The sequence below is a fragment of the Myotis daubentonii genome, chromosome 2 (genome assembly GCF_963259705.1).
Source record: "Myotis daubentonii chromosome 2, mMyoDau2.1, whole genome shotgun sequence".
NCBI classification, from domain to species: Eukaryota; Metazoa; Chordata; class Mammalia; order Chiroptera; family Vespertilionidae; genus Myotis; species Myotis daubentonii.
In genome coordinates this window covers 112,268,757-112,286,325 of record NC_081841.1, presented here as the reverse complement: position 1 = coordinate 112,286,325, position 17,569 = coordinate 112,268,757, and the positions used below count along the sequence as shown (strand labels likewise).

Sequence of the window (17,569 nt, the reverse complement as noted above, 5' to 3'; positions counted from 1 at the left end):
GGATTGTGAGAGGGAGGTCCGGCAGTTGGACATCACCCGAGGAGTTCCAGTTTGGAGAGGGTGCAGGCTGGGCTGAGGGACACCCTCCCATGCATGAATTTCATGCACTGGGCCAATAATAATAATAATAATAATAATAATAATAATAATAAACTCCCAGCAAATGAAAGTTCTGGTCTGGATGGTTTCTCATAGGAGTTTTACCCAACATTCAAAGAATTAACATGTATACTCCTCAAACTATTCCAAAAAGTCCAAGAAACACTTCCAAAATCTTTTTATGAGGCCAGCATTATTCTAATGCCAAAAGACACTATAAAGAAAGAAGATTACAGGCCAATATCCCTGATGAACATAGATGCTAAAATCCTCAAAATATTAGCAAATCGTATCCAGCAATATATTAAAAAGATCATACAGCATGACCAAGTGGGATTTATTCCAGGGATGTAAGGCTGGTACAATATCCTAAAATCAATAATTGTGCTACATCACATAAACAGACTGAAAGACAACAATCACATGATCATATCAATAGATGCAGAAAAAGCATTCAACAAAATCCAACAACCAGTTTTGATAAAAACTCTCTGAAAAATGTGAATAGTGGGATCATATCTCAACATAATAAAGGCAACATATGACAAACCTACAGCAAACATCATACTAAATGGGCAAAAACTAAAACCTTTTCCCTTAAGAATAGGAACAAGACAGGGATGTCTGCTTTCATCACTTTTATTCAACATGGTACTGGAAGTCCTAGACACAGTGATCAGACAAGAGGAAAACATAAAAGGCATCCAAACTGGAAAAGAGGAAGTAAAGCTCTCATTATTTGCAGATGACATGATTCTGTACATAGAGAACCCTAAAGACTCCATCAAAAAATGACTAGATTTAATAAATGAATTTGGCAACATAGCAGGATACAAATTAAGCCCCAGTAGTCCATGGCATTTTTATATACCAATAATGAATTCTCAGAAAGAGAAACTAAATAAACAATTCCATTTACCAATGCAACAGAAAAAATTAGGAAACTTACAAATAAAATTAACCAAGTAGGTAAAAAGCTGGTACTTGGGAAACTGCAGGACGTTGAAAAAAGAGATAGAGGAAGACAAAAACAAGTGGAAGAAAATACTGTGTTCATTGGCTGGTAGAATTAACATCATTAAAATGTCCATACTACACAAAGCAACCTACAGATTCAATGCAATTCCTATTATAATACCAAAGACGTATTTCACAGATCTAGAACAAATACTCCCAAAATTTATATGGACCCAAAGAAGGCCCTGAATATTCTCAGCAATCTTGAGAAAGAACAATGTTGAGGAATCCCAATACCAGATGTCAAGTTATACTTACAAAGCCACTATACTCAAAGCTGCCTGGCACAAGAATGGGCATATAGATCAATGGGACAGTACAGGAGAACTCATTATGCTCAATTAATATTTGACAAAGGAGTCAAGACAGTCTATTCAATAAATGGTGTTGAGAACTTGGACAGATATATATATTAAAAAAAAAAAAAAGCAACTAGACCACCAACTTATACCATACACAAGAATAAACTAAAAGTGGAAAAAGATTTAAATATACGTTGTGAAACAATAGAAATCCTAGAAGAAACTATAGGCAGCAAATTCTCAGACATCTCTTGTAGCAATATGTTTACAGATACATCTCCTAAAGCAAAGAAAACTAAGGAGAAAATAAATAGGACAACATCAAAATAAAAAGCTTTTGCATAGCAAAAGAAACCATCAACAAAATGAAAAGGGAGCCCATGGTATGGAAGAATATATTTGGCAATGATATATCGGATAAAGGGTTAATATATAAAATATATAAGGAATGCATGCAACTTAACAAAAGGAAGACAAACAATCCAATAAAAAAATGAGCAAAGGACTAAACAGACCATTCTCCAAAGTGGACATACAGATGGCCAAGAGACATATGAAAAAATGCTCAAAGTCAATGATCATCAGAGAGATGCAAATTAAAACAATGAGGTATCACCTCACACCTGTCAGAATGGCTACCATTAACAAATCAACAAATGAGCCCCAGCTGGTTTGGGTCAGTGGATAGTGTGGCATGGGGACTGAAGGGTTTGATTCTGATCAAGGGCACATGCCCAGGGTTGTGGGCTTGATCCCCAGTGGGGGGTGTGCAGGAGGCAGCCGATCAATGACCCTCTCTCATCATTGATGTTTCTAGCTCTCTCTCCCTCTCCTTTCCCCTCTCAAATAAATAAAAATATATTAAAAAATAACTGGTGAAGATGTGAAGAAAAGGGAACTGTAGTATACTGCTGGTGGGAATGCAGACTGGTGCAGTCAGTGGGTGCAAGTGGTGGCTTCCGATCCTGATCTCCCCTGAGGGCTTCTCCACCTCCCCCTGCTCCTGAAGGGTGATTGGGGCAGCAGCCGCTGCTTGCACCTGCTGTTGGTGCTGGCCCCAATCGCTCTGCGCTGTCAGCGGGTGCAAGTGGAGCTGGAGCTGTCAGCGTGTGGAAATGAAGGTGGCGGGAATGTGGAGGATGGGCTGAGACCCGCCCCTGTGCCTGCTGCAACCTCGTGCCCCACAGCAAGGTGCATGAATTCGTGTACTGGGCCCCTAGTAATTTATAAATATTTTCTCTTCATATTTTATTGGCAGGCTGTCAAATTTTTTGTCTTCTATTAACGTGTATTAGAATTATGGAAATGAAACAAGCAAAGTAAATTATTACTGAGCACCCACCACGGAAAGACATTATATTAGGTGCTGTGGGGGTCAAAATGATGAGTAGGACATAGTCCTTAATCTAAAGAAGCTTAAATTCACAATGGAATTAAGTAAGCGATGAATTAACATGTTAGGGAGGACAATCCTAAGACTAGGAGCAATGGACAGCTCAAGGAAATAATGACTTTAAGTGGAGTTTTTGGGAGAGAAGTATTTGAATGGGTAGGGAAGTAGAGGGGGAGAGATGTTTGCAAAAGTCAGAAATTAGGATGCATATACATGAAAACATAGGCTGTATGGTTTATGAAACTACAACTTGCCCTTAAGTGGAGAAGAGGGCATACAGCTCAGATGGAGCTGGGAAAAAGAGCTGGCACTGGACATACAAAGACAAATACTTGTTAGAGATTGTTGCTTAGGGGAAAAGAGACAGACAATAAGATGATGATTGGGGAAAAAGCATATAGAGAGAGTTATGCAGAGGGTGATATGAGACATACCTGGGGGTTCAGGGAATGTTTCCTGATTGTGAAAAGGCACTCTTAGCAATGAAGTAGGGGGTGGGTGTGGAGGGTTTAGGACTTCTTGGATAAAGAGAATTAAATTATGTTGTCCACAGTCAAGGCCCATGAGTGACATGAGGTCCCATTATAATATTCCAGAGAAGAAAGGATAAAGGTCCACATCCAGGAGACAGTGGAATGTATTAAAAGCTCTAATGAATAATCCTTAAAACAATGCAGCTTTACACCTAATACAGAGGGGAGGAATATTTTTCCTTTGCATACCTTCTGGGCAATCATGTTGCAGATCTCGGGTAGGAAATCCTCGCTGAGGAGCTTATAGAGCTGCCGTTCTCGAAGGGAGGTCCTCTCTCGAAAACTCTCAGTGACCTGTCTCCATTCTTCTTCTGTTTGGCACAGGAGCCACCAAGTGCCTTGACCTGGCCCTTGGGACCCGGAAAAAAAAAAAAAAAGGGATGGGTTCATTAAATAAATCTTTTCCTATTTATTCTCAATTTTTTTTTTACTCTGGCTCATGAGCAAAACCAGGAAATCAGAATAAAAGACCTATTCCTTTTTTATTTGAAGACTGATAATGTATACTTTTGATTTTCCTGTTACTATCACTGTTTACAGCTAACAGAGAATACTGACCAAAAGCAATATAAATATAACTTTTGTGACCTTTATAGGGTAGATGTGAATATAGTAGAAATGCTTAAGTGTTTATTTTTTCCTATGCAAATAGTTTTGATTTGACCTTTTGCAGCATCTTCTCCATTTCACAGACATTAAGATACTATTATTAAATTTATATTCTCCTCCAAATTATGCGATTTGGATTACAAAATTGAAATCTCAATAGGAAACCAGTATACTCTTTTATGTAGTAAAGCATTTTACATTAAAAAGATTGCTTGCTCTTTCAGAAGTTGCTCATTCACCTAAATGTTTGGGTAGATATTACACTGAGGCCAGGTAACAGGGCAAAAGTGAAAAGAACTACTCCTGATATAAAGTTATCCTTCAGGAGAGACAGGCACAGAATAAAGTACAAGGAAGAGAGAACTGAAGGGCAGCAAGGCTAGTTAGATGGTACTGCAATAATCACAACTGCGGTGTATGACTCTGGAAAATGAGAATCCCCATCACAATACAAATCAATTGCATTGACTTAATCTTTTCCAAAAACTCCAGCAGAGGTCATTACCATTTCTTGTCTGTGGCTCAGATGCCATGGAATTTTTGTCCTGCTTCTCACTGAAAAAGAGATTAACAATTAAACACAGACATGTTCAAAACTGTTATTTCCCCTATCAGGTAGACCCAACTAAATATGAGTGTGTGTGTGTGTGTGTGTGTGTGTGTGTGTGTGTATCAAGAGGGTAAGGTTATAAGAAATGACTACTGAAAAAATGAATACTAGGATGTAGATGTATTGGAATAGAGAGAAAAAACTGACATAGGGACTCATTGTTATGGTAACATCAATCATAGGAAAATATTAACTTTTAAAACATCAAAAAATATCAAATAGAGGAGTGTTAACAGTTAAATACCAAGAGGGGAAAAAAGAACTATAAAGTGTTAACAGTTAAACACCAAGAAAAAAAGAAGTATAAAGATTCCAATGTTGTACTCCCTTAACTCAAAGCTACACTGAAGATACGGCATACAAGGGTGGGCAAAAATAGGTTTGCAGTTGTAAGACAAATAAATAATTAATAAATAATAATACAAGAATTAACTGTTTCACGTATTAACAACTGTAAACCTCCTTTTGCCAATCCTATATTTAAATTTAGCCTCATATAAGGTAGAGGTTAAAGATATAGGTTAAGAATAAGACTTGGCACTAACGATGACCTCGTGAAAATTAATTAATGTTTCTATAAAATGGAGTTGTTAATATGCTGACCTTACAGGGATGATGGGCATTAAATTCTAAAATGCGAAAATGTTCAGCATGAGTGTTAAGGATCATAATTATTTGTACCCTGAGTCATACTAGACATATTGTTCCACAGAACTTTCTGTGCGAATAAAAATGTGCTATATTGTTTCTGTCAATTTGGTAGCCATGAGCCACATGTGGCCACAGAGCACTTAAATGTGCTGTGGCTGATGTGACTGAGGAACTGAATTTTAAACTTTATTTAATATAAAAATATTTAAATATAGAGCTATCAAGAATAAAATCACTGTTAGAGGCACAAGTCTATGTATGCTTGATAAAAGATTCTAAACAGTAAAACCTCAATATAATGGACTAATTTGGGTGAGGACTGTCCATTAAAGCCTAAAGTTCGTTATATAATAAGGTAGGTTTTCTGAATGTGTATGTTAAAAATTGACAAATTAGTTTAGTTTACCTGTTTTAACTAATGTAGACACATTTGTATAATTAAAATTAACTATGTATGGAAAGTTTAATTTCAGTTTTCTATATGTATAACTGTAATTTTAAATTTATACTGAAGCAATCCAATAAATGCTGTATTCACCAGTCACTGCGAGTAAACAAATGCACGTGGCTGGGGCGTGGCTTAGTGCATGTAGGAACATCCATGGTACAAGTAGAAACTGCTGCAGAAAGTCACACCAAGTGACAACAGAACCTGCGAGATGTGGTGTAACCATGTGCTATTCATTTGCTGAACATTGTTTATAAGAGGTGACTCTTGGATTTAAATGTAGACTATACTTGTAGATATGTAATACTTATTATGTTGGCAAAATTACTAAAGTGTTTTTTTCAAAATATGGCCTGTTCGCAAAAATCTGTTAAAAATAACAGTGAAGCCCTGGCTCAGTGGTTAAGCATCAACATATGAAACAGGAGGTCACAGTCCAATTCCAAGCCAGGGCACATGCCAAAATTGTGGGCTGTATTCCCAGTGGAGGGCATGTAGGAGGCAGCCAATTGATGATTCTCTCTCATCTAAGTTTCTATCTCTTTCTCCCTCTCTCCCTTCTTCTGTGAAATCAGTTAAAAAAAAGCACACACAAAAAACCCAGTGAATTAATAACAACAAAAATAACCTGTAGCAAGTCTTGGTTAAAAGAATTTTAAAATTAACAAGGTGTTAATTTTCACATATGACATACGGACTGGAAATTTTGTCCATTAAATCCAAAGTCCATTAAATTGAGGTGTGCAAAATTGAGGGTTTACTGTATTCCTAACACTAAGGTACTTTAATTTCACTTATAGAGAAATGGAGATAGATATGAAGCAGCTTTTTGAATACTTAAGGAGGTATAGATTGCTAACAAAATCCAGAAACAGATGTTGTGTGTACAGAACATAATTATAGGACATTTCTCAGAAACACTGTGGAAGGAAAGCTGCAATCTGTGGTCCAATTTCTGAAAGTTAAGCAGAATACTGATTCTTAAATGTAAAATAAAATCAAATTCTGATAGGTTTATTCATAATCTGATTCCTAGAAATACTTTTAAGTTGTTAATAAATAACAGTAAAAAATCTGGCTTACTTCAAGCATTTAGATTATTTATCAATGCTAAAATTTAGAGGGACTGAGCAGATTGACGTGTCATTCGTTTTTAAGAATACAACCTAACTTCCACAGGTGTATAATAACAGATATGATCCTTAAGTATATTTACACAGTATAGGTCAGATTCTGAAAACCCTTCACTAAGATTCACATGCTGCAATTTCCTAAAAGATAATGACATCCTAATATATAAAAAGCCAGGGGCTGTCATGACCCAAACAACTGGACGCACAACCAAACAGCAGCTGAGTGGGGCGACCAGGCCAGCAGGCGGGGTAGTGAGGGACAACCAAATGACTGAACAGCAGGCTGTGTGGGGCGACCAAGCTGGCAGAGGGTACAGTTAGGGGAAATCAGGCCAGCAGGCAGAGGCGGTTAGGGGTGATCAGGCTGGCAGGGGGGGCAGTTAGGAGCCAGCGGTCCAGGATTGTGAGAGGGATGTCTGACTGCCAGTTTAGGTCCAATCCCTGCAGACATTCCCCAAGGGGTCCTGGATTGGAGAGGGTGCAAGGCTGGGCTGAAGGGACCCCCCTCCCCTGCACAAATTTCGTGCACCAGGCCTCTAAAAATTCCCAAATGTAACAGAATCTCTTTTTCTTTGCTAAAATTAAATATAAAATACTTTAAAACATGTTTAATAACTTGCCTTTATTTTAGGAAATTGAATTCTAAACAAAACAAAGCAGGTTTGCTACTAAAATCTCCCTAATGGGAAAGAACTAACCCTAAACTTATATAAGATATGTCTATTAAAATGCTGATTATTAACACAATCACAGAATTAATTTGCTCCATGTTCCTATAAAAATGTGTGACATAACAAATTTTTTAGAAGTTAATACATACTGATGAGCATAGTTTTTCAATCTGCTACACTGTCACATTGTCTACTTCAAGTTAATCATTATTCCTATTAGTACGTCCACTGTCCAATAAAACAGGTTACCTAGAAAATAGGTAACCTGCTAGAGGTCATGCAGCTAGGGTTTCTGATTTCCTAGTACACACTTATAATTCCATGAGGATTCTGATCCAGGTCTCCATAATTTAGGTCCCATGTCCTTTTCACGGCATGAGGAACAAGTGAAAATAGGTTCCTTTCAGCAAGAGGATCTAAAACCGTCAAGGACTAACAAGATTGTCTTACCTCACTATAATCTCCTCCTGTAGTTTCTTCCGTTTGGGGGGTCTTCCTCTTCTTTTTCCTGTTTTCCCAAGAATGCCTGAGCCATTTTTTTGTCCTTCACTTTCCCTAAGAAACAACATATTAAATAGAAATGTTTTATCATAGTACTGACAGCATATTAAATAGAAATGCTTTGTCATAGTACTGATGTATTGTAAGTACAGCTTTCCTAGCCATGAGGCTACTGAAATAGATTAACACGTTACGCACCCAGCCTGTTTTGTCTTCCAGATGGAAAGTATAGTGTCAGTCACTGGTGACTGACTGGGCGCTTAATGTGTTAAATACAGCCATCATAGGGAAAGGGCAGGGTGACTTCCAATCTTCCATTAGAATGCTGAATCAAGGAAAACTGACATTTTACAATATTAAAATCTGAGTAAGACCTAACACTTTCCTAATAGTGAGCACTGCAATAAGAAAAGATGGTAGCATCATTACAGGATGCTATGGAAAGGATTCTTCCTCATTTAAGAGTAGTTAGTAAGGCTATGGTTCAGACATTGAGTACAAAAGAGGAAAACAATGGCAGTGAAATGACTGTACTGCTAAGAACCTGCTGTATAGAACAGTCGCTGATAAGGGAAGTGGTGCTCCTCAGAAACCTCACAGCAAAACAGAACCTTTCACCACTTGCTATTAGTGGCTACAGTTCAATTCCTTTTTATTTCTGTATGAAACAACTCCCTTTCTATCTCTTTGCAGGTGTGCTATCATAATTAATTCCTTAATAAGAAAAAAAAATAGTGCTGCTGATGCATTTAGTTTTAATGACATTTCTGTACACTAGCTATCAAAGCTCTGATCTTAAACAATGTACCTGCTCAAAGAGAGTTCTCTGTTGGATTTTCCTTGTATTGGGTCCTCCTTGTACATTCGAGTTCCATAGAAATACCAATATAGTGCCCCAGAATTATCTTCACCTAATGGCTCCACGCGGAGACTGTCTGCATCTAGACCCTAGGTTCAAGAACAGGAAAAAGAGGTTTGGGGATATGGGGAACAAAAGAGGAGAAAACTTAATAAGGATTCCAAATTTATACTCAGATATACCTTATATTTAAACATGCCCAAGTACCTAAGTAATATTCAGTCAGGGCATATGAAATACACTGCTCCCATTTCATCTACAAAAAAAGAAATCAAAAGGAATTTTGATGAACACCCTATCTAATGAAAGAGTAATATGCAACTTAACTGCCACTCCGTGACAAAGATGGCGGTGCCCATAGCAGCCGGGTCAGGATGCTGGCAGCGTCACCCCAGCAATGTGAGCTCAGAAGGCATTGCTGTGGCAACCCGGAGCAGGGAAGCACTGCCTGTAGGCAGTGCCCAGTAGGGCCTGCTTTGCCCATCGCCATGGTGTGGAGCAGGCAGGCCCCACAGAGAGCAGAGAACCATGGGGAGTGGGCCTAAGCCATCAGTAGGACATCCCCTGAGGGCTCCTGGATTGGAGAGGCTGCAGGTCGGGCTGAGGAACCCCCCTCCCACCCTCACCCGCCCTGTGCACGAATTTCGTGCACCAGGCCTCTAGTCCTATATAATAAAAGCATAATATGCAAATTGACCAAACAGTTGAACAGCAGAATGACCATCCAGGACCACACTATGACACTCACTGGTGCCAGGCCAGTCAAGGTGGGTCTGATGCAATTGTTGGGGGGCCCAGCCATCACCCCATGATTACCCTGTAGAGCAGCTGTTCTCAACCGTGGGTCACGACCCCTTGGGGATCGAATGACCCTTTCACAGGGGTCGCCTAAGACCATCGGAAAACACATATATAATTACATATTGTTTTTGTGATTAATCACTATGCTTTAATTATGTTCAATTTGTAACAATGAAAATACATCCTGCATATCAGATATTTACATTACGATGCATAACAATAGCAAAATTACAGTTATGAAGTAGCAATGAAAATAATTTTATGTGGGGGTCACCACAACATGAGGAACTGTATTAAAGGGTCGCGGCAGTAGGAAGGTTAAGAGCCACTGCTGTAGAGGGAGGCCCAGGCCACTGATGGGCAGGCTGCGGCGGGTGGGCAGGGCCTCCTTCTGCGAGGGAAGCCCAGGTCCCGGCAACTGGGGGAAGGAAGGCCCACTTTTGCACGAATTTCGTGCATTGGGCCTCTAGCATTATATATTTGGCTTGACTTATTTTATGTGTGCATCCATAAAAAAAAAGACAATTACAACAGAGCAGAATCTGCTGTATGAAAGCTGTCTCACATGATCCTCTATTGTAGATCTATCATAAACTACAGTACCCACTTTACCCCAGGGTCATTGCTATTAAAATCCTTGAGTTTTCAGTAGACTGTGCTAAATTGCACAATGATTTTTATATCATGTACATGAGTAGGGCTGAACTGAGAAGTCATCAATATATTTGATCATTTCTAACTGAACAGGATTAGAAATTGTCCTTCCTATGAATGAAAAGCAGTAGCCTACACCAGCCATGGGCAAACTATGGCCCGCCATTTGAAATGAATAAAAAAAAAAAAAAAAAAAAAAAAAGAAAAAAAAAAAAAGACCGTACCCTTTTATGTAATGATGTTTACTTTGAATTTATATTAGTTCACACAAACACTCCATCCATGCTTTTGTTCTGGCCCTCCGGTCCAGTTTAAGAACCCATTGTGGCCCTCCAGTCAAAAAGTTTGCCCACCCCTGGCCTACACCCTCCCACTCTGAGACAGACTTCTAAATAGATAACAATAGAATAAGGGGGAGTGAAGAACTATACCTTCCTTCTCTAGCACTTTTTTAATAATGTGTATAAACCTGTAGGGACAAACTTCACTTGCATAAACATGTTAAAGTCTTCGACTTTCAATAAATATTTTAATTAGTTAAATCAAATTTCAGACTTTAGGAAACATGTTGGTGTTTTTCTTCCTCTAGGGCAGCGATTTTCAACTGGTGTTGCAAGAATTTTAAAACATGAAATACCTGACTATTTAGATAGGGGCAATGACCTCTTTTCCCTTAGATCAGTGGTCGGCAAACTGCGGCCCCTTGAGTGTGGCTCTTCCACAAAATACCACGTGCAGGCACGCACATACAGTGCAATTGAAACTTCGTGGCCACACTCAAGGGGCCAAAGAGCCGCATGTGGCTCGCGAGCCGCAGTTTGCTGACCACTGCCTTAGATTAAAAAAAAAAAAAAAAAAAAAAAAAGACAATAGCTAACAATACCCATTCTATGTGAATTTATCAAAATCATACCTATTTTTTGGTCAGATCAGACAAAAATATATTTTTTGGTGTGCTAAGAAATTTTAGTGTGCCATGAGATGAAAAGGTTGAAAATTGCTGCTCTAGGGCAAGGGCTTGCCAGTTAAGCACCTTGAGAAGATCGAAGACATCATCTGCATCTAGCCGGTAATCACAGAGGCGGTGTAGGATCTCCACACGCGTACGAAGAGGCAGGTCTTGGAAACTGGCTTCTCTCAGCGGGTTGGGTTTCCCTTCCTCCAGTTCCCAGCGGTAGTTAATGATGTCCTCTAGGTAGCTGTGGAATGTCTGAGGCCTAGCCAGATGGCCCCGATACAAAAATACATTAATATAAAATACAGAGAGTAGGTAGGGCAGGGGAAAGAGAGCTGGTGGTTTGACAGCTGACAAATCTTAAATAGAAAGCAGAAAATGAAGAGGCAGTAACAGGAAGGGTCTAAAAGTCCCTTTCTGAAGCCTCATGTTATTATACTATCTATTTGGACTTTCTATTGACAAATTCCAAAGAAAACAAATATGTTAAGAGTTTCTCACAGAGTAGATAGTTTTATTTTAGACCACTGACAGCACATTCTGGTAAAATAGGTAAAAGTTTACTAATCAATGGTATGGATTGTGAAGCTGAGGCCAACAGTTTTATCTTTGCTTGTACAGATAAAGAGAACACAGAGTTTGGATGCCACTTCAAAATTAGGTCTACGACTTAGATGACAAACAAAAAGGAAACTCAATGTCTGCCTAGCCTAATTAATTATATTTCAGGTTAAAATGCAAAGATGAATAATACCTCTCTAGAATACAAGTATTTACTCCAATGTGCAACTATAATTTTATATTCTGTTATACATAAATTTTAGGGCATATTATAAAATACTATATTCTAAATTCTGAAAATGGCTTAGAAAAACTATAGGAAACATTTAAGGCAGCTTGATGGCAATCTAAATTTTTTTTCAGTTAGAGTTTGATTGGAAATTCTCTGTATTTTGATAAGTACCTAATAAAGTGTTAAAGTGTTTGTCACATGGTTATTCTACACTCCAATTAATGAATCTGGTTATAATGTCACTTAATGATTTAAAATTTTTTCTCTCACTAAGCAAAGATGTCTTACAAGAATTATATGTCAGCCCTAGCTGGACAAAGTGCAGTTCAAACTGGTGGTAAAAAGCTGATAGTGTGGCAATGATGAATTTGAAAATAAAAGGGGGTATTTTTTTGGTATCAAGGAGTAAGAAGATGACAATATCTCTTTGGTAATAAATTCCTTTATCTACCACATACTTTCTAGAATTCCTAATGCACACCAAGCACCTCAAACAACAAGGCATGTTTTTCCTAGAGTAAAATAAAACGAGGAATCTATGACATAGAGATCATTTCACCAGAATGATAGCTTCAGTGGAGAAAGTGGCAGGAGACAGGCTGGGCCAGGCCAGGGAGAACTTTCATATTCCAGTGCGAGGCAATGGAAGCACAAACATACTAACTCAACAAACACTGTAAATGTACAGTGTTGTTCTTTGTGCCTACAATCTGCCTGAAAGCCTCTACCTATCCCAAACAACTGCATGTTTGATATTCCTTTCCAAAAGCACCTTTATCCTACTCAGTTTCAATTATATCACTTTTGCTAACAGTTTTCTTGGCATCTCCATACCACCTTATCACGAGATACTTGACAGTTTATAATTTAAGACAATTCATTTTCCTTGTACATACACTTGATCTTAGCCAAAATGCGATCATTCTCCTTGTATATAAATATACCTTCTTATATAAATCTACTAGTGTCCTGGTGCACAGATTGGTGCACAATGAAAGAAAATTAATTAGAAGAAATATTTTAATATTGCTATTAGCCCTTTCTCTATAATGGAAGTGGCAATCAAATTCACAATCGACAATGACAGATGGAAACACATGCATGCAACTAGCACCAGCGTTAGCTTTATATGTATCGTGCATGCGCCAGTCAACTTAACCTTTTATAGATATAGAATAAACTTGCTTAATTAGACCTGCTTTCTGATTTAACTAAACTTTTTCCAGCCCAGTGAAGGACCTCAACATCTCTTTCAGGTAATTGTCAGCAACACAGCAGTGAATATCAACATGAAACAGATTATTATTGTAGATCACGCAGGAGAACAAAGGGTAAAATATTTAACTGCAGCAGTGTTTGACTATATTCTGAGCAGTGAGAAAACCTGAAGTCATTTTCAAGTTCCACCATTTCTTACTTCTTTTCAGTTGGGTCAAGTTTCTAAATTTTCTAAATCTCTGTTTTCCGGCTAATGAAAAGAAAATAGGATTCTACTGAGTCTCCTATCTACCTACTCCAGGACTTCCGTGAGGATCAAATGAGATGAGGCATGGGAAAATGCTTCACATACATTTGGTTAAACTGTAAAATGTTTGCACCTGGCTATAATGCAAGTTGGGTTCCTGGGCTGAAGAAACTCCAAGGAGGCTAGTTGCTAGGGAGAGGAAGCTGCGCATTGCTATGTGACATCATTACCCAGCACCCACGGCCACCACTTCTGGGCTGGGCTATGGGTCACATTTTGTGCGTGGGCTGCAATTTGGTGGGGTGTTGCTCCAGGGTGGTGGCGAGGCCTGTGTTCCACTTGGGGGAAGCCTAGTGTTGGTTTGTCGGCACCAGGTCCGTGTTGCCTTTATTTATTTTTAAATGGCCAGTGCGCGTCATGGCAGCTCCTGTGTTGAGCGTCTGCCCCCAGGTGGTCAGTGTGCAACATAGCTAACGGTTGGAAAGATGGACACTTAGCCTTTAATATATATATATATAGAAATCCCTTTCTTTAAAACATCTGAAATTCAAGAAGAAAAACAAAACACAAAATATTTTCATTGATTTTTACAGAGAGGAAAGGAGAGAGAGAGAGAGAGAGAGAGAGAGAGAGAGAGAGAGAGAGAGAGAGAGAGAGAAACATCGAAGAGAGAGAAACATCGATTGGCTGCCTCCTGCATGTCTCCTACTGGGAATCAAGCCCCCACAACCCGGGCATGTGCCTTGACTGGGAATCAAACCCATGACCTCTGGGTGCATGTGTTGACACTCAATCACTGGGCCACACCAGCTCAGCAAAAACAACTTAAAAAAAAAGTTTTTATTGATTTTAGAGAGAGAGAAACACCGATGTAAAAGAAACGTTGTCTTGCTGGTGTGGCTCAGCAGGTGAGTGTAAACCCAGGAACCAAGAGGTCACTGGTTCAATTCCTGGTCAGGAAGAATACAGAAGGCAACCAATCGATGTTTCTCTCATCTTGATGTTTCTCTATCTCTTTACCTCTCTCTCCCCGCCTCTCCCTTCTTCTCTCTCTAAAATCAATTAGAACATTTTAAAAAGTCAACTGCAGAAAGAACCAAACACAAGACTTGGGAATCCATTTGTAAATACTCAGTTTACACTGTTATGTCGTTTTGGCTAATGATCAGTACTGGTTTGTTAGTTGACATGAAACATTTTGATGACTGGTTGATTGGTTGGTTCTCTCTTCAAAAAATTTAGTAAGATCAGAATTACTCACGTGATATCCCTTCGTTGGTAGCAGCCCTGAAGCAAGCAGGCGATTAGGTCACTAATAAACTCTGCATCATCTCTGTGAAGAGCTGCTTCTAACTCCTGAGAAGGAAGAGAGAGAGAGTTGAGAGATCAAACACAGAGATTTCTTAACATCCATATGCCTTGCCTCCCCACCCCCTGATGCCTCTCCCAAGCATCTTAATGGTCAGTGTAGCAGAAATGCTAGTCATGGATCAACTCTGACCATCTTCCCCACAATTACTGCTAGAGGAGCAACTTGAGTTCAACTTCCTATTTTTCCACGGGGTTTATTTCTCACCTTGCTCCTTCCCAAGCTCCATTCCTTTTATCAGCACACTAAAAGAAATACGTACACATATACCACTTTTTATAAATCAATAATTATCAAAGAATTTAACTTACATAAATATGCTGTACTGCTTTCTGTTTTTTAAAATATATTTTTATTGATTTCAGAGAGGAAGGAAGAAGGAGAGATAGAAACACCAATGATGAGAGAGAATCATTGACTGGCTGCCTCCTGCACGCCCCCTACTGGGGATCGAGCCTGCAACTTGGGCATGTGCCCTTGACCACAATCAAACCTGGGACCTTTTAGTCTGCAGGCCGATGCTCTATCCACTGAGCCAAACCATCCAGGGCTGCTTTCTATTTTTAATGGCAAGAGACTAAAGGAGCAAAGATGTAATTAGTTAGAAACTTTTCTTCATTTACCGATCTGCAATAGCTTAAAAGAAGCACTATATTTTGAAAAAAGCATTGGTAATAAGTTGGCATTTTTTATACTTTAAGTACACTATACCTACATGACTGATGATAGATTACCAGAACTGAGATTAATCTTACATCATCTGGAAAGAAGTGAGGTAATGTCTATATTAATCGTCTAATCCTAGGTGAGATGCATTTCCTTTCATTGGGGATCACGTAGACAACGCCAAAGCCTGTTTTGGCACAGCATTCTAAACAAAGATTAGTTGAGCGCTCCGAAGCTACAAGGTCAAAAAGTGACAGGGGGGAAAATTAGGAGATCCTATTTCTCTTCTCAATCTCCCAATAAACCAGTATTTTCTGAGGTGATGGAATATGTTCTAAGTCATGCAAAGTTTTCTATTAAACAGGGTCCACTGTGCTTATGGTTTGACTAGCTCATAATCAGTTCTTTATCCAGATTTATTTACCAAACTTTCAAGGATCTTATTAATAGTTCTGAAAGCACAAAGTATGTGTAAGATGTAATTTCTGACCTTAAACCTTGCTGACTGGCTATTTCGAGCCAGAACTCGCTTGTGTGGCTGGCCACTTTTCGTTTAGTAGCTTTGGCAACTCACAGTCTCCCTTATTGTCCCACAGACCAGTATGTTGTTCTTCAATAATAGTTCAGGTGTAGACACGATGTTGTAATTGTTTTGGTAAATATGATGCCAAGAACCAAGAAAAGGGCGTAAGACAGGTAATACAGTCTGTTGTAACTTTCACCCATGTATATCTTGAAGTTGCAAATATAGTCACTCTAACTTTCACAAAGTATCCTTACTAAAATTCCATATTTTATTATTTTTTGCCAGATTATATGTCTTCAATTTGATGTGTCCTCTACTTGAATCAGTTTCACTGAGTGAAAACTGCTGTTTTGATATATAAAGATTTAAATTTTGAGATAAAGTGATCCAAAAGAGGCCTTAATTTGTGAACATGGTCTGTGTTACATGTTGCTTGTGAATTATTTTTCAGATGAAAGAATGTAATAAGTATCTGCTTGAATCTTTTTCCAGTCATAGTTTATGGAAATATGTGTGATCCAAGTAAAGGGTCAGTTGGCCAGTAATCTTTCCATTCTGGCTTCTTTGTTAGTCCCATCAATATAATTAAACCAAGAAACTTCTTTATAAGTAACATTCATCCATGGTGAAGTTTTAGCAAAGATTTCGTGGTATTTTTCCATTTAGTGATGGTGTAAATTAGTTTGAGAAGTAACAAGATAGAAAAAATCCTCATCTAAAATAATAAAAGTGTAATATGCTAAAGTAGACCAGACAGCCGAACAACCTTCCGAATGTCCTTCCGCATGAAGCTGCAGTGGCAGGGGCCAAGGCAGAGGCGGTTAGAGGCGATCAGGCAGGCAGGCAAGCAGTTAGGGGCATCAGGCAGGAAGGCAGAGTGGTTAGGGGCGATCAGGCAGGCAAGCAGTGTGGTCAGGGGCGATCAGGCAGGCCCCGCTTGTTTAGGGGTGATGAGGTAGGCAGGCAGAGTGGTTAGGGGTGATCAGGCAGGCAGGTAGGCAGGCAAGTGGTTAGGAGCCAGCGGAATCGGATTGCGAGAGGGAAGTCCGACTGCCGGTTTAGGCACCATCCCGCAGGGATCCCTGTGGGGTCGGGCCTAAACCAGCAGTTGGACATCCCCAGAGGGGTCCCAGATTGCGTGAGAGTGGAGGCCGGGGTGAGGGACCTCCTTGCTTCCATGCAATAATTTCGTCCACTGGGCCTCTAGTCAAAAAATAAATTGGTAACTTCACTTATACTTTGTGCATCTTCAAATTGAACAGCTATGCCTGAAATATTTGTATAATCCCCCAAGGCTGGTAAAATGTCTTTTTCTGCCCATTCTTCAGAAATACTTTCACTGTCATATACTATCACATTTCTCCTTTGCCTTCCTGATGGTCTAATGTTAGACTCATTACTATCTTCCAGCTGACTACCAAAGTCACTCGGTCAATCAGACAAAGTGCACATAATTCGCTATGACATTCTTCTCTGCCACGATGCATCTTTTTAAAAACTTTTACCATAATATA

General features: G+C 39.1%; 1 protein-coding gene across 4 annotated transcripts in view; it reads right to left on the bottom strand.

Annotated features, from left to right (window-relative positions):
- Positions 1 to 17,569, bottom strand: part of LOC132228215 (chromatin remodeling regulator CECR2) — a 240,285-nt gene that overhangs the window by 51,922 nt on the left and 170,794 nt on the right. For all 4 annotated transcript variants that reach the window (XM_059684234.1, XM_059684237.1, XM_059684235.1 and 1 more), the window contains exons 2-7: positions 14,756 to 14,850; positions 11,315 to 11,498; positions 8,776 to 8,915; positions 7,917 to 8,021; positions 4,459 to 4,508; positions 3,534 to 3,694 (exon numbers count right to left, since the gene is read on the bottom strand). In XM_059684234.1, the coding sequence (XP_059540217.1) occupies positions 3,534 to 3,694; positions 4,459 to 4,508; positions 7,917 to 8,021; positions 8,776 to 8,915; positions 11,315 to 11,498; positions 14,756 to 14,850 (735 nt within the window). The remainder of the gene's footprint in view (positions 1 to 3,533; positions 3,695 to 4,458; positions 4,509 to 7,916; positions 8,022 to 8,775; positions 8,916 to 11,314; positions 11,499 to 14,755; positions 14,851 to 17,569) is intronic.